At 43.5% G+C, this 18388-nt stretch overlaps 1 protein-coding gene across 2 annotated transcripts in view; it reads right to left on the reverse strand.

The window, feature by feature from the left end:
* HACD3 (3-hydroxyacyl-CoA dehydratase 3) overlaps window positions 1-18388 on the reverse strand; it is a 46143-nt gene extending 27755 nt beyond the window's left edge. Inside the window, exon 1 of one of the 2 annotated variants that reach the window (XM_003901081.3) lies at window positions 18115-18388. In XM_003901081.3, the coding sequence (XP_003901130.1) occupies window positions 18115-18201 (87 nt within the window). In that variant the 5' untranslated portion in view covers window positions 18202-18388. Of the gene's footprint in view, window positions 1-3860; window positions 4210-18114 lie in introns of those variants that run through there. The other variant, XM_009210417.4, reaches the window with a different exon arrangement.

Below are 18388 nucleotides of genomic sequence, written 5' to 3' on the forward strand. Positions count from 1 at the left end.
ACCCTAACATCAGAATCAACAGCTTCCTTCCTACTTTGTATTCACCTTTACTATAATACTTACCACACTGTTCCATAATCATTGTTGATCGTTTAATTGCCCCTCTTGACCTGAGTTCTTTGATGGCAGGGACTGTGTCTTATTCATCTCTATATACCTAATGCCTCAATAATTGTTTAGTGAACTGAAGTCAATTCATCCCATTTTCAGAATCTCTGGCAGAACTACAAAGAGTTCACAATAAACTATCTGCTATCTAACTCTTTGGACAAGAGTTTCCTTTCTCATTCAAATCATTAGTATTTATCTTCCCATCTGTGTGATTAGTATGTGTGCAGAAGAGTTAATATAGCAGTCCTGAGGCTGCAGTCTTTAAAAGTGCCTGCTTCCAAGATCAGCCTTTGGCTGACATCTATCGAGAAACTCAGCCTTCCTCCACCCCCTAACTAATAAGGGTGGTTCAATGTTCCTAAACTGTGCCTACAAACAATGTGATTTATGGTGAATATCAACTTTCCTTCTAGGAGTCTGGAATTTTGGTACATGTTAGGCCAAGGTTACCTAAGTAACAAGCCCCCAGTAAAAATCATGGGTACTTGGCCGGGCACAGTGGCTCATGCCTGTAATCCCAAAGGCTGAGGTGGGTGGATCATGAGGTCAGGAGTTTGAGACCAGCCTGACCAATATGGTGAAACCCCGTCTCTACTTAAAATACAAAAATTAGCCAGGCGTGGTGGCGTGCGCCTGTAATCCCAGCTACTCAGGAGGCTGAGGCAGGAGAATCGTTTGAACCCAGCAGGCAGAGGTTGCAGTGAGCCGAGATCGGGCCACTGCACTCCAGCCTCGGTAACAGAGTGAGAATCCGTCTCAAAAAAAAAAAAAAAAAATCATGAGTACTCAATCACTAATGGGCTTCCCTGGGCAGAAATGTTATACATAAGTCACTGCATTTTTCGTCGCTGGTGGAGCGTGCTCAAGTATACCCCCTCACAGAAGGAAGAGTGACAGAGAGGTTTATACATGGATTTCTCCAGACTCCACTCGTGCTTTTTTTCCTTTGCTGATCCTGTCCTGTATTCTGCAGCTGTGACAAACCTTAGTCATGAGTACAATTATATACTAAGTCCCACGAATCCTTTTAGCAAATCACTGAGCACACTTGTGGCTGCTGGGGACCCCCAACACTGTGTATTTTTAATGTGATCCTTTTCACCCCAATGCTTTATTTTGAAAACTTTTAAATCTACAAAAAAATTTTTAAAATAGGCCAGGCGTCGTGGCTCACGCCTGCAATCCCGGCACTTTGGAAGGCCAAAGCAGGCAGATCCCTTGACGCCAGGAGTTTGGGACCAGTCTGAACTCCAGCCTGGGCGACAGAGCAAGACCCTGTCTCAAGTAAAAAAAGAAAAAATAGTATAATGAAAACTCATATACCTTCTGCCAATTGATTGCTAAATGTCATATTTGTTTTTTGTTTTAGAAGGGTGGGGGTAGCCACCATTCTACAAAATATAAAGCTCCCAATATTTGCTTTTTATATGCATACTTTTTTGCTGAATTATTTCAAATGAGCTGCAGACATCATATTTCACCTCCAAATATTTCCTCTCCTAAGAAATTATATTCTCTTGCATAATTATCAAAGCTTTCTAATACCTAAGAACAATAACTCCATATTATCTAATAAAAAATCTACATGAAGAATCGTCTCAAAGATGTTCAATTGTTTCTGTTATTTACTGTAATGCAACCCAACTACTCCAAAACTTGACCTAAAACAACTATTTTATTATCTTATGTGATTCTACAGGTTGACTGGGCTTCAGCTATATAGTTCTATGCCACGTGATGTTGGCTGGGACTATAGTATATTGGGCTGGAATATTCAAGATGGGTCGCTCACTTAGCTTCTAATTGTTGTTGGCTGTCATTGGGGAGTTCAGCTAAAACTGTTGACCAGAATAACTATATTTGGCCATTCCATGTGGCTTGGGTCTCTCGCAGCAGGGCTGCTCAGTTCCGAGAGGGCAAGTGCTCCAAGAGAGAAGAAGTGGAAGCTGGCAGTCCTCTTACAAAAAGCAAGCCTGGAACTGGTCACAGCATCATTTTCCAGCATTCTATTCACTAAGCTGCCAGAGGGCCTGCCCAGATTCAGGGAAAGAGGAAATAAACTGTGAGTCTTGATGGCACTCTTGATGCAGTTATCCTGAAGCCACTATATTTACACTTTTTTTAAAAAATCCAGGATCCAATCCAGGTACATACACTCCTCTTGATTGTCATGCCTATTTTTATTTAATACAGACTTACACTTTTATTTATTAACCCATGCCAGTTGTCTGGTAAAATGTATCATATTCTGGATTTGTCTGGCCATTCCTTCATATTAACCATTTTTAGCAAAAATATTTCATAGGTGATATGGTTACATATGGCATCCTTATGTTAGATGGTGATGATAAATTTGGTCATTAAATTGAGAAGGTGACTGCCAGAACTTTCCACTGTAGTGTTTCCTTTTGTAATTAGCAAGTTACCTAATAGTGTAATCTGCCATTCCCTCACAACACTCTTTCATCCAATGGTATGGTCAACTATTGTTAATCCTTACCTGATGCAATTTTACACTGGAGGTCACAAAATTATAATTTTCTTTCTTTCTTTTTTTTTTTTTTTTTTTTTTTGAGACGGAGTTTCCTTGTTACCCAGGCTGGAGTGCAACGGTGCAATCTCAGCTCACCGCAACCTCCACCTCCCAGGTTCAAGCAGTTCTCCTGCCTCAGCCTCCTGAGTAGCTGGGATTACAGACATGTGCAACCATGCCCGGCTAATTTTGTATTTTTAGTAGAGATGGAGTTTCTCCATGTTGGTCAGACTGGTCTCAAACTCCCAACCTCAGGAGATCTGCTGACCTCAGTCTCCCAAAGTGCTAGGATTACAGGCATGAGCCACCGTGCCCGGCAAAATTATAATTTTCTAATTCAACCATTCATTTTTCATTTTCTAGTTGGCATTCTTCTGTAAAAAAAGAGTTTTCCCTTTTTCTCTTCTCTCCCTCTCTTTTTAATTGAAATTTTTATTGAGATAATAGTAGATTCACATGTAGCTCTAAGAAAGAAATATATACACCTACCGTGTACCCACAAAAATAAAAATTTTAAAAAAAGAAATAGTACTGAGAGATCCCTTATACACTTTGCCTAGTTTCCCCCAACGGTAGCATTTTACAAAACTATAGCATAAAATCAAAATCAGGATACTGACATTGACACAACCCACCTATGTTATTCAGATTTCCCAGTTTTACTTGCATTCGCTTGCAGGTATGTGCATGTGCGTCTGTGTGTTAAGTTCTACACAATTTGATCACATGTATAGGTTCATCTACCTACTGTCACAGTCAAGATACTGAATAGCTCTAGATCCCTCGTGGTGCCTTTGCAAACACCACCAGCCTGTACCCTCTCTGGTCTACATTTCTTTTTTACTATCGCTATGGACTCACGGATTTTCTTTTTTTTTTTTTTTTGAGATGGAGTCTCGCTCTGTCACCCAGGCTGGAGTGCAGTGGCGGCAATCTCGGCTCACTGCAAGCTCCGCCTCCCGGGTGGTTCACGCCATTCTCCTGCCTCAGCCTCCCAAGTAGTGGGGACTACAGGCGCCCGCCACCACGCCCAGGTAATTTTTTGTATTTTGTAGTAGAGAGGGGGTTTCACCATGTTAGCCAGGATGGTCTCTATCTCCTGACCTCGTGATCCGCCCACCTCAGCCTCCCAAAGTGCTGGGATAAAGGCATGAGCCACTGCACCCGATAGACTCATGGATTTTCTTTTGTGATCCGCTCAGCCAAATTCCATTACCATTATTACTCTTTCTGATGTTCAAATTGTCACCAACTCGGCCAGTAGAAATCCCTTCAAACCAAATCCTGTATGATTCTGACATGACCGTGTACCCTTTGAGGATATTGTTCTTTCTCTGGCACAGATTTGAAATAATTGGCCATTTCTTCAAGGAGGCATAGTTCCTTCGGTTGGAAATGGTAATGTAGAAGCCATGATCTAGGTACACTGAGGTATAGTTAATGTTCATCTTTCAGTGGGCTAGCTAGGAATTTTAAAAATGATGATGTCATAGTGAAGTTTCCAAGTCAAGCTATTACAAGGCTTCTCCTTACCTTGTTATTTAAGATTTATATCTCTTACAGTGAAAATCTTCCTAATAACATTAGCACATTTATATATTTGTTTTATCCTAAAAAAGTTTCAGAATTAGAGTATCAACTTTTTTTGCCAACAGTAAATCTACTAATTACTTGCAGAAGTTTCCTTGTGGAAAATAAGAAAAAAGATAGAAAATTTATATTCAATTTTTAAAAAAAGGAAAGGGAAAAATAACCCTTCTAAGTGTAACATTTAATTGCAGTTCTTTTTGTCCTTAAAATATATTCCAGTTAAAGGGGGGAAGGTTGACTTTTAAAAAGGACATAATCTACTAAAGAACCACAGTACTATGTTCAAATATTATTTGTATTGATTAATTTATCTGTAAGATTTTGTCATCAATTTGATATACAGTTAGGTCCTTTTGGTTCTGTTTATTTAATTTGCTTTTTACTTTTTTTTTTTTTTTTTTTTTTTGAGACAGTGTCACTCTGTCGCCAGGCTGGAGTGCAGTGGCGCGATCTCGGCTTACTGCAACCTCTGCCTCCCAGGTTCAAGCGATTCTCCTGCCTCAGCCTCCTGAGTAGCTGGGATTACAGGCATGTGCCACTGCGCCCAGCTAATTTCTGTATTTGTAGTAGAGACAGGGTTTCCCCATGTTGGCCAGGATGGTCTCGATCTCTTGACCTCGTGGTCTGCCCGCCTCGGCCTCCCAAAGTGCTGGGATTACAGGCATGAGCCACCAGGCCTGGCCTCCTTTTTTTTTTTTTTTTAATACAATTTTATCTTTGAATATGTAAAACATTCCCATTGTTCAAAATTCAAACTTTATGAAATGATTTCCTCAGAAGTCTTGCTCCCAAACCCATCCTCCTCTACCACATTCCTATTCCCCACATACCGGTAACCATTTCATTCATTTCTGGTTTATCTATTCTCTGTATATGCGTGTTTTGCAAAAATTCACAAATATATTTAGATATTCCTATTTTCATCCAAGGGCAGTGACTTATGCCTGTAATCCCAGCACTTTGGGAGACCAAGGCGGGTAGATCGCTTGAGCTCAAGAGTTCGAAACCAGTCTGGGCAATATGGTGAAACCCTGTCTCTACAAAAAATACAAAAATTAGCCTGGCATGGTGGCATGTGCCTACAGTCCCAGCTACTTGGGAGACTGAGGTAGGAGGATCACTTGCGCCTGGAAGGTAGAGACTGCAGTGAGCCAGGATCACACCACTGCACTCCAGCCTGGGTGACAGAGTGAGACCCTGTCTCAAACAAACATACAAAACAATTCGCTCTGTCGCCCAGGCTGGGGTACAGTGGCCAAATCTCAGCTCACTGCAAGCTCCGCCTCCTGCGTTTACGCCATTCTCCTGCCTCAGCCTCCCGAGTAGCTGGGACTACAGGCACCCGCCACCTCGACCGGCTAGTTTTTTGTATTTTTTCGTAGAGATGGGGTTTCACCATGTTAGCCAGGATGGTCTCGATCTCCTGACCTTGTGATCCACCCGTCTCAGCCTCCCAAAGTGCTGGGATTACAGGCTTGAGCCACCGCGCCCGGCCTTTTTTTTTTTTTTTTTTTTTGAGACGGAGTCTCTGTCCCCAGGCTGGAGTGCAGTGGTGTGATCTCGGCTCACTGCAACCTCTGCCTCCTGGGTTCAAGCAATTCTCTTGCCTCAGCCTCCCGAGTAGCTGGGACTACAGGCGCGAGCCGCCCTACCCCGCTAATTTTTGTATTTTTAGTAGAGACAGGGTTTCACCATGTTGGTCAGGATGGTCTCATTCTCTTGACCTTGTGGTCCACCCACCTGGGCCTCCCAAAGTGCTGGGATTACAGGCGGGAGCCACCGCACCCAGCCAAAACAGATATTCTTACTTTCCCTCCTTTCTATACAAAAAGTAGCATACAATATACATTCTTATACATCTTGCTTTTTTTTTTTCATCTAAATAAATCCTTGTGAGTTCATAAAGATCTTACTCTTTCTTGTTATAGCTGTATAACACTCAACTGGGTGTATGTATCAGTTGGTATTGTCTTCTAATTCCCCCTTTTGGGGACATAGACAATTTCAAAGAATACTAACCAACTTGAGGTTACTATAAGACCACGGTAAAATGAAACAAAACAAGACCATTGCATAAATTTGTCTAATGACAGGTCACTATGCCAACCACAAAATACCAAATCATAGAACTGTCCTTGCTTTCTGTCAACATCCAATCTATAGGAGACCCCACTTCCTTAGACACCCCCACCAAAGCCCAAATCCCATATAACGAGGTCTTTTTTAACACCCTCTTACTGAGATACCACATATTTCCCTACAGTGTGTGTTTTCCCTCACTGGAACAAGCAATAAACCCACCTTATTTAACTACAAGGTGTGTTTTGGTGATCTTTGGCTGAACAGCATTGACAGTTTAAATAAACTCTCAGAGAGCTCTTTGAATAAATTTAAAATGCTCAAAGTAATAAGAAAGCTTATATCATAGTATAATCAGCAGCATTTTTCCCCTCATTATCATGAGGGAAAAAAATAAAACAGTGGTGGATTTTGCAATCAATTAAGTCTAAGATATCATAAAATTCTATTTTCACCCAGACTACTGCCCTGAACTCTGTATTTGTATAGTTATATCACTAGTTCACATTTTCACATGGAAATTGTTTAAAACAAGACTCTCAAACTAGTATGTCCAAAAGGGGACTCTTGATTTTGGCCCCTAAACCTCTTCTGCAGTCTTAATCATTTCAGTAAACTGTATTGTCATCTACTCTGTGCTTAAATCAAAATCCTAACACTAGGCCGGGCGCGGTGGCTCAAGCCTGTAATCCCAGCACTTTGGGAGGCCGAGATGGGCGGATCACGAGGTCAGGAGATTGAGACCATCCTGGCTAACACGGTGAAACCCCGTCTCTACTAAGAAATACAAAAAATAGCCAGGCGAGGTGGCGGGCGCCTGTAGTCCCAGCTACTCGGGAGGCTGAGGCCGGAGAATGGCGTGAACCCGGGAGGCGGAGCTTGCAGTGAGCTGAGATCCGGCCACTACACTCCAGCCTGGGCTACAGAGTGAGACTCCGTCTCAAAAAAAAAAAAAAAAAAATCCTAAGACTAGTCATTAATTCTTTTCTCTTCCTCTCCAACAAGTCCATCAAGGCCTCAAGGTTCTCTTCAGATATATCTCAAATGTGTCCATGGCTTTCCACCTCCACAACCCTAAACTGAGCCACCTCATCTCTCACCCATACTACTATAACAGCCTCCCTAAATGGTTTTCTAGAGTTCACTTTGCCCCTTTATAATCCACATAGAAGCCAGAATAATCTTTTTTGAAACACAAATCCTACAAAGTCACTTCTCTGCTTAAAACTCTTTAATAGTTTCCCATTGCTCTTACAATAAAACCCAAGCTCCTTACCATGGCAACAAGGCTCTACATGACCTACATCTTGCAAACCCTTCTATCCTCGTCTCCCTCTAACTTATTCCTCACTATGCTCCAAACATACTAATATCCTTTCTGCTCCTGGAACCCCCACTAAGCCTTTGCCTGCCTCTAAGTCTGTGGACTTGTTGGAATGTTCTTCCCCCAGCTTTCTGCACAATTTATCTTTCAAGTTTCACCCAGCTAGAATATCATCTCTTCAAGGAAGTCTTCCCTGACCACTCTATTTAAAATAGACTCTACCAATTATTCTCTATTTCATCACCCTCTTTATTTCCCTCATAGCACTTTATCTAGGTAATTATTTATTAACATATCTATTGCCTGTCTCCCTCCATCTGAAGGTAGTGCCTTTACATGTGTTGCTCACTACTGAATATCTAGTACTTAGCACTATGCCTGGAGCGGTCAACAGTTACAAGATTATTTAACTTACTGCTTTATAAGTACTTTTGTACTGTAGTAATAAACAACTTAGACTTACTGATTTCTGTTATGAAATATTTCAAGCAATCAGACAAACAGAAAAATATAGCAAACACCACTATACCTAACATCAATTAGCATTTTGTTTTAATTGCCTCAATTTTTAAAAAAAGAAATAAAACAGATACAGATACATTATATAATTACTCAATCCCAATACCCTCTCTCCCTCAAACACGCCCCAACTTCGCAGGTAACCACTCTTCCAGCATTGGAGTTTGTCATTTCCACTGTATTTCTTTATTCACTTACAACATGTTGGGCATTCACAATATACAGTATGATTTTACATGTCACATAAATAACTTCATACTGCCTGTATCATTCTTCAGCTTGCTTATTTGATATTATATTTCTAAGCTTTAATTCCATAAAGATGGTTCTGTTTCGTTCATCGTGGCTGTTGTACAGTGTGCCATTGTATAAATATACCACAATTTATCCATTTTCCAGCTGACAAAAATTGAGGCTGCTTTCAATCTTTTGCTGCAATGAACATTCTACCTCCACCTGCATATGTGTAAGAGCTTCTCTAAAAAAACAAAACTTCCAAGTCATAAAGACATACAACTTCAGCTTGACAACATGGTGCGGAACTGTTCTCCAAATCAGTTGTGCCGATTAGTACTTCCACCAACTGTATAAAAAAATCTCCGGCCGGGCGCGGTGGCTCACGCGTGTAATCCCAGCACTTTGGGAGGCCGAGGCGGGCGAATCACGAGGTCAGGAGATCAAGACCATCCTGGCTAACACGGTGAAATCCCGTCTCTACCAAAAATACAAAAAAATTAGCCGGGCGTGGTGGTGGGCGCCTGTAGTCCCAGCTACTCGGGAGGCTGAGGCAGGAGAATGGCGTGAACCCGGGAGGCGGAGCCTGCAGTGAGCCGAGATCGCGCCACTGCACTCCAGCCTGGGTGACAGAGCGAGATTCTGTCTCAAAAAAAGAAAAAAAAAAAATGTCCGGCCGGGCACGGTGGCTCACATCTGCAATCCTAGCACTTTGGGAGGCCAAGGCAGGCAGATTACTTGAGGTCAGGAGTTCGAGACCAGCATGGCCAACATGGTGAAACCCCGTCTCTACTAAAAATACAAAAATTAGCAGGGCGTGATGGTGGGCGCCGGTAGTCCCAGCTACCTGGGAGGCTGAGGCGGGAGAATCACTTGAGCCCGGGAGGTAGAGACTGCAGTGAGCGGAGATCTCGCCACTGCACTCCAGCCTGGGCAACAGGGTGAGACTCTGTCTCAAAAAAAAAAAATGTCCTGTCGCTGAACATTCTCACAAACACTTAGTCATGTCAGGCTTTTTCATTTTTCCCACTCTAATGTGAGAAACAGTATCCTATCATTTTAATTTACAGGCACACCTTGGAGCTATTGTAGGTTTTGTTCCAGACCACCACAATAAAGCTAATATCACAATAAAGTGAGTCACACAAATTTTTTGGTTTCTCGGTATATATAAATGTTATGTTTATATTATACTATAGTCTATTAAGTATGCAGTATTATTCTAAAAAACAGTGTACATACCTTAACTTTAAAATATTTCATTGCTAAAAAATGCTAATGATCATGTGAGCTTTCAGGGAGTTGTAATCTTTCTGCTAGTGGCGGGTCCTGCCTCAATGTTGATGGCTGTGGACTGATCCAGGTGGTGACTGCTGAAGGCTGGGGTGGCTGTGACAATTTCTTAAAAGGAGGACAACAATGAAGTTTGTCTCATTGATTGAGTCTTCCTTTCACTAAAGATTTCTTTGCAGCATGCAATGCTCTTTGATACTGTTTTACCCAGAGGAGAACTTCTTTTAAAATCAGAGCATCCTCTCAACCCCGCCACTACTTTATTAACTAAGTTTATGAAATAGTATAAATCCTTCGTTGTCATTTCAAGAATGTTCAGAGCATCTTCATGAGAAATAGATTCCATTTCAATAAATCACTTTCTTTGCTCATCCATAAGCAGCAACTCCTCATCCCTTCAAGTTTTATCATGAGATTGCTGCATTCAGTCACACCTTCAGGCTCCACTTCTAAGTCTAGTTCTTTTGCTATTTCCACCACACCTGCAGTTACTACCTCCACTGAAGTCTTGAACCCCTCAAAATCATCCATGAGGGTTGGATTCCACTTCTTCCAAACTCCTGTTCATTTTTATATTTTGACCTCTTCCTATGAATCACAAATGTTCTTAATGGTATCTAGAATGGTGAATCCTTTCCAGAAGGTTTTCAATTGACTTTGCCCAGACCCATCACAGCATCACTACCTTCGACAGTTTTAACCTTACGGAAAGTATTTTCTGAATAAGACCTGACAGTCAAAATTACTTCTTGATCCATGGGCTGCAGAAGGAATGTTATGTTAGCAGGCATGAAAACAACATTAATCTCCTTGACATTTCCATCAGCACTCTTAGGTGGGACTAGGTGCACTGTCAATGAGCAGTAGTATTTTGCTTATGGATGAGCAAAGAATACATATTTTTTTTTCTGAGAAGTTGGCCTCAACAGTGGGTTTAAAATATTCAGTAAACCATTCTGTAAACAAATGTGCTATCATCCAGGAGTCGTTGTTCCACTTACAGAGCATAGGCAGAGTAGATTTAGCATAATACCTTTTTTTTTTTTTTGAGACAGAGTCTCGCTCCATTGCCCAGGCTGGAGTGCAGTGGTGCGATCTCAGCTCACTGCAACCTCTGCCTCCCAGATCCAAGCGATTCTCCTGCCTCAGCCTCCCAAGTAGCTGGGATTAAAGGCGCCCACCACCATGCCCAGCTAATTTTTTGTATTTTTTAGTAGAGATGGGGTTTCACCATGTTGGTCAGCCTGGTCTTGAACTCCTGACCTCAGGTGATCCACCCGCCTTGGTCTCCCAAAGTGCTGAGGGATTACAGACATGAGCCACCACGCCCGGCTGATTTAACATAATTCTTAAGGGCCCTAGGATTTTCAGAATGGTAAAGGGGCACTAGCTTCAACTTCAAGCCACCAGCTGCATTAGCCCCTAACAAAAGAGTCAGACTGTCCTTTGAAGCTTTGAGGCCAGGCATTGACTTCTCCTCTCTAACTATGAAAGTCCTCCACGGCATCTTCTTCAGTAGAAGGCTGTTACATTGAAAATCTGTTGTTCAGTGTAGCCACCTTCATCAAGGATCTTAGTTAGATCTTCTGGATAACTTGCTGCAGTTTCTACAATCAGCACTTGTAGCTTCACTTTGCACTTTTATGTTACGGAGCCTTTCCTTAAGCCTCATAAATCAACTTCTGCTAGCTTCAAATTTCTCTTCTGCAGCTTCCTCACCTCTCAGCCTTCATAGAATTGAAAGAGTTGGGGCCTTGTTCTGGATTAGGCTTTGGCTTAAGAGAATGTCATGGGCCGGGTGCGGTGGCTCACGCCTGTAATCCCAGCACTTTGGGAGGCCGAGACAGGTGGATCACGAGGTGAGGAGATCGAGACCATCCTGGCTAACACAGTGAAACCCCATCTCTACTAAAAATACAAAAAAATTAGCTGGGCGTAGTGGCGGGCACCTGTAGTCCCAGCTACTCACAAGGCTGAGGCAGGAGAATGGCGTGAACCCGGGAGGTGGAGCTTCCAGTGAGCCGAGATCGTGCCACCGCACTCCAGCCTAGGCAACTGAGCGAGACTCCGTCTCAAAAAAAAAAAAAAAAAAAAAGAGAGAATGTCATGGCTGAATTATATTCTATCCAGACCAAACTTTCTCCATATCATCAATATGACTATTTTGCTTTCTTATCATTTGTGTGTTCACTGGAGTAGCACTTTTAATTTCCTTCAAAAACTGTTTCTTTGCATTCACAACTTGGCTGTTTGGTGCAAGAGGCCTAGATTTCGGCCTGTCTCAGTTTTGACATGCTTTCCTCACTAAGCTTAATGATTTACAGCTTTTGATTTAAAGTGAGACATGTGCACCTCTTCATTTTAACACTTAGAAGCCATTGTATGGCTTTTTTGTTTTGTTTTGTTTTTGACACAGTCTCACTCTGCCACTGGAGTGCAGTGGCATGATCTCGGCTCACTACAACTTCAGCCTCCTAGGTTCAAGTGATTCTCCTGCCTTAGCCTCCTGAGTAGTTAGGATTACAGGCACCCACCACCACACCTGGCTAATTTTTGTATTTTTTTAGGAGAGACGGGGTTTCACCATGTTGGTCAGGCTGGTCTCCTGACCTCAAGTGATCCCCCCACCACAGCCTCCCAAGGTGCTGAGATTACAGGCATGAGCCATCACACCCGGCCCCACTGTAGGGTTATTAACTGGCCTAATTTCAATATTGTTGTGTCTCAGAGGACAGAGGCCCAAGGAGAGGGAGAAAGATGGAGGAATGGCCAGTGAGAGCAGTGAGAACACACACATTTATCGATTAAGTTCACCATCTTATATAGGTGTATTTCATTTTGCCACAAAACAATCACAATAGTGGCTGGGCACAGTGGCTCACACCTGTAATTCCAGCACTTTGGGAGGCCGAGGTGGCAGACCACTTGAGCTTAGGAGCTCGAGACCAGCCTGGACAACATGGCAAAACCTTGTCTCTACAAAAAAATACAAAAACTAGCTGGGCACAGTGGCACATGCCTGCAGTTCCAGCTACTTGGGAAGCTGAGGTGGAAGGAACATTTGAGGCTGGGAGGGGGAGGTTGCGGTGGGCCAAGATCACACTACTGCACTCCAGCCTGGGTGACAGCTGAGACCCTGTCTCAAAACTAAATTAATTAATTAATTAATTTAATAAACAATCACAATAGTAACATCAAGGCTAGGCACAGTGGTTCAAGCCTGTAATCTCAGGGATCTGGGAGGCCAAGGCAAGAGGATTGCTTGAGTTCAGGAGTTTAAGACCAGCCTGGCCAACATAATGAGACCCCACCTCTAAAAAAATTTTAAAAATTAAAAATTACCTAGGCAGGTACCTGTAGTCCTACTAGGGAGGCTGAGCCAGGAGGACTGCTCAAGCCCAGGAGTTCAAGGCTACAGTGAGCTATGATCACATTGCTGCACTCCAATCTGAGCAACAGAGTGAGACTCTGTCTCAAAAAAAAAAAAAGTAACATCAAAGATCACTGATCACAGATCACCAGAACAGATATAATAATAATGAAAAAATCTGAACTATTCCAAGAATTAACAAAATACAATACAGAGACACTAAGTGAACACATGCTGTTGGAAAAATGACCCCAACAGACTTTGTTGCCACAACCTTCAGTTTGTCAAACCTGCATTATCTGCAAAGCACAATAAAGCAAAGCACAATAAAACAAGGTATGCCTGTACATGTGCCTGATCATAATTGCAATTCAGCATCTTTTCAGACTTACTGGTCATTCTTGTTTCCTTTTACTCTGAAATGTTTATATTGTCTGCCCCTTTTTCTTTTGGGTAATATGTCTTTTGCTTATTGGTCTGTAGGTGTTCTTTAAATATTCATGGTATTAGTCATCTCTCAGTGATATGCACTGCAAATGTCTTCTTCAAGTTTGTCTTAAATGTGTCAATATTTGTCTTTAGGGTTTGCATCTTGCTTAGCACATTCTCCCACTTTCCAATATTATAAAGATAGTCTCCTATATTTCTTTTTAGTAGTTTTGCTTTATACATTTAGGTCATTAATCCACCTGAAACTGATTTTTGTGTATGGCATAAGGCAGGATCTTATTTTCTTTTTGCCATTTGGATGACCAGTTGTCCCAGTACAATTTCCTGAATGGGTCATTCTCTCCTCATTAATTTGTAAGAGCGCCTCTTGTCATACCTTAACTTTTCATATATGAAAAGGTCTACTAATAGGCTCTATTCTTCCATTGCTCTGTGTCCATCCCTCTCATCTAAGGTTTAATATCACAATCATCATAATCACTCACTTGAACTGCACACTAGAATTTGCAAAGCACTTTCAAATCCATTTTCCAATTCAAATCTCAAAATAGTCCTATGAGTTAGGCACTACTGTTCATATCCGTCTGGATGAAGAGCCGCAGGTTCATAAAGGTTAAGTGAATCATGGTCACCAGAGCATAAGTGTAAGAACAAGGACCCAATCTCATGTGTTCAGTTAGCACTCTTTCCACCAGACTCTGTTAGGTAAGGATAGGAACAATAACTTTCAAACAGCTCTCAAACACAGCTACACTCTGTTCTCTGTTCACAACACCCAAAACAAGCACCTTGTAAATAAACCAATGCTTTAACAACTACGTTTTTCGGGACACACATGTTCATTATGCTCATCATGAAAGTAAATTCAATTTTGAAAGTAACACTGCCTTAGCTGGCCTCTTTGCTACTATTCACCTCAAGCACAGACAATGCCACTGCTGAAGTCTTTATTGTCCACCATTTCTCCTCACATCAGCCGTGTTCTCTCATAGTCACTAGCCCTGCAGTTCCAAAGACAGAATAGAGATGTGACAGCTGGACAGTTCTCTGTGTCAAGACGGAGGGAGACAGAGCCAATGCCTCCAAACTGGAACTTAACACTTTAAAACTTACACTTACACATAAGCTGTGGGACATGCTACAGAAAGCAGGGAGTGTTAAAGTGCTGTCCAAGAACCCCACACCTAGCTTAATGATAGACAAGAGTAGGTACTCCATAAACGATTTTTACTGAACAAATAAATGAAGCGCTTCATCCAGAGCCAGAACCACTGGTTTATTTTCTTTTTTTTAATAACAAATCTGCACATGTATAACCACTGATTTCAACAGGCTCTGCATAGAGCAATCAGTTGAGAAAGACAAAAAAAAAAAAAAAAGGCGACCCCTGACACTCAGAAGCAGGCATAGCACTCACAGCCAGGCCATGTTATTCTCCTATGGGACATAAACAATCTCACAGAATACCAACCTCAGACAAGGTTACTCTGAAATCTTCATAAAATGAGACAGAGGCCATTTCACAACTTTGTTATAAGCACAGAGAAATACATAGTGGCTGTGCCACCCATGAAATCCCAAATACCCTCTGGCCAAATTGAGTGACTGCTACTCCTATAGCAATTACAGTTTTGTTCTTATACTAGTCTCCCTGCCCTATAGATAAGATTTATTCACATACCCAACTACAAAACTCCCATATTTTCTTACAGGATCTTCTCTAAAGTAAAACTCCAACCTCCTTAACCCTCCCCTTCCCTAATCACCAACACCCAAATCCTATAATCAGTTCTAACACCCTCCTAATGAAACACCCCAGGGTTCCCCATGGAGTATGCTCTCTCTTGATGCAATGAGTAATAAACCCAACTTGTTTAACTACCGGTATGTTATTGGTGGCCTCTGGGCATTGACACGGTTTAAGTCAGACATCACAAGTGTCTAAAAGTCTATGCCTTTCTCTTTCTGGAACATTCTCCCAGTCTTAGTTTGACAAAAATAAATCGCATTTCTGGAAGTCACCACTAACTAAATTTTTTTTTTTTTTTTGAGACAGAGTCTCGCTCTGTCGCCCAGGCTGGAGTGCAGTGGCCGGATCTCAGCTCACTGCAAGCTCCGCCTCCCAGGTTTATGCCATTCTCCTGCCTCAGCCTCCCGAAGAGCTGGGACTACAGGCACCCGCCACCTCGCCCGGCTAGATTTTTGTATTTTTTTTTTAGTAGAGACGGGGTTTCACCATGTTAGCCAGGATGGTCTTGATCTCCTGACCTCGTGATCCGCCCATCTCGGCCTCCCAAAGTGCTGGGATTACAGGCTTGAGCCACCGCGCCCGGCCCACCACTAACTAAATTAAAGAAAGGTAACAAATTCCTTTAACACCAGATACCTGGTCCAACATCCAACTCCAATTCTACCAATAAACATACTCCTACACAAAACTTTTTGTTTGTATATGATATGCCTCCTTCTAGATAGCATGCCCTTGAAAAGCTGGATCTGACTCATCTTTGTAAATCTGTACTACCTTACATGTATTAGAGGATTGCTAACACATGTAAACACTCTTTCATGAGTGTAACATGGTGCTTTTAAACTAATGGTAGTTGAAATATGGGTGCCTCAAAACTACAGATGTGAAACCCCAGAGAACACAAAACCTTAATAAGGGAGAAAAATTATTTATTTTTCCCCAAAATGTTTTAGATGGTTACTTTTTTTTTTTTTTTTTGAGATGGAGTTTCGCTCTTGCTGCCCAGGCTGGAGTGCAATGGCACCATCTTGGCTCACCGCAACCTCCGCCTCCCCAGTTCAAGCGATTCTCCTGCCTCAGCCTCCCAAGTAGCCAACACAGTGAATTACAGGCATGCACCACCATGCCCAGCTAATTTTGCATTTTTAGTAGAGATGGGTTTCTCCATGTTGGTCAGGCTGGTCTCGAACTCCCGACCTCAGGTGATCCACCCGCCTTGGCTTCCCAAAGTGCTGAGATTACAGGCGTGAGCCACAGCGCCCCACCTGTTCTGTACTTTTTTATTGACTGCTGGAAGAACCCTCTCTAGACGGGGACTTTGAGCCCCATCTACAAAAGATTTTGTTTGTTTTTTCCTATTCTAGTAAACCACCCTGGAGCAGTAGAGGGAGACAGCACAGAACATTTATTCATACTCTGACCCAAAAGTATAATCTCAGTCTGGATGAACACATTAAACGACACACCATGCAATGTCATAGGCTATTTAAAGGCATTCTGGCCACTACTGTCTTCTTCTTTCAACAGGAAAACGGTTTATATTCCAGAAGCAAAGATTATATTAAATTCAACAAATTCAAGTCGACACTCAGAAAGCACCTACATTTTACCGGATCCATGGGTGATCCAGCCAGATGCCTGATTCAGAAGCAGAGAAAGTTAAATGGAGTGAAAGAGGTTACAAAGTGCCATAGATGTTAAGGAGAAGTTTCCAGTAAGGATGACTGTAAAAAGAACCTTCCAGAGGCTGGGTGCGGTGGCTCATGCCTGTAATCTCAGCACTTTGGGAGGCCGAGGCGGGTGGATCACCTAAGTTCAGGAGTTCGAGACCGGCCTGGCCAACATGGTGAACCCCTGTCACTACTAAAAATACAAAAATTTGCCGGGCGTGGTGGCACGCGCCTGTAATCCCAGCTACTCGGAAGGCTGAGGCAGGAGAATCGTTTGAACCCGGGAGGCAGAGGTTGCATGAGCTGAGATCGTGCCACTGCACTCCAGCCTGGGCGACAAGAGCGAAACTCCGTCTCAAAAAAAAAAGAAAAGAAAAAGAAAGAACCTTCCAGAATGAAAACTCCAGTTTCTCAAAGCCTGGAATCTTTAGTTTGGACAGAGACATGAGGATACACAGGTCCTTGAGTCTCCGCTATTAGGTGCCTTCAGCTTGCTTATATAAAGGGCCAAGGATCTCAAACAGAAATGCTTAATGTAACTTAAGAAATTTTTAAGTTCTCTGTGCAACTCAGCAAACCTGAGCTCACAGCCTTCAGAACAGAGGGGGAAATCACTTCCTCCAGCTCTTGTGAATTTTAAAATTAAAAGTAATGAGAATGATTTCCATCACTGAACGGTTGCGAGGTGGGTGTGGCCCCCCATCCCTCCCCTCCCCCACCCCCTGCAGTGCCCTGCCTCGGTAACGTCCGAGGGGCCTGGCTGGACCTCTTAGGCCAGCCACGGCCCAGCAAGCCGCTGTCACAACTGCACCCCTAACCCAACGAGCTCATCCCACATCTCGAAGGGCCCCAGCCAACTCGAACCCCGACGGCCAGGCAGCCAGGGCCGGGCTTGGGATCCATGAAGGCCGCCGACTGCGAACAAAGAAGAGGCCGAGGGTAGCCTGAGAGGCCCAGTCCGAGCTCTCTGAGGACCCGAAGGTTCCTGCAGCCCTGGGGGGGTTGTGCCCCCGGCCCAGGATCTGCGGGTGAGCCTCGACAAGCGCCAGCACGCCGTGAGCGCACCGCGTCGCGGACCTTCTTGGCGCACTGCAGGCTCTCCGCGCGCACACTGACAAAGAGGGCAGGGGTCCTGGCGGGTACCCGGAGCTGCGATCCCTCGCGCTTCCCGCCGCCCGACCCGGCCTTTACCTGTACGTCACTCAGCTCCACGCGCAGATACAGCTCGCGGTGTCGCTGAGCCCAGTAGACATGCGGCGTCAACACCTGATTCTCCATGGCCACACTGCCCAGGGCGCGGGGAGGCTCGGCTCGCTGCGCCTCGCTGCCTCAGGTAGTGCTCTGCTGGCGCGGGCCGAAAGCAGGCCTCAAACCCCAGCGCTCCTGAGCGCCTGCAACCCGGCACCTTGAGACACCCCACGCTCGCGGGCCGCGCTTGCGCAGTGACGCGCCAGGATGGCGGCGG

Source organism: Papio anubis, chromosome 7 (assembly GCF_008728515.1).
Source record: "Papio anubis isolate 15944 chromosome 7, Panubis1.0, whole genome shotgun sequence".
In the NCBI taxonomy this organism is placed as follows: Eukaryota; Metazoa; Chordata; class Mammalia; order Primates; family Cercopithecidae; genus Papio; species Papio anubis.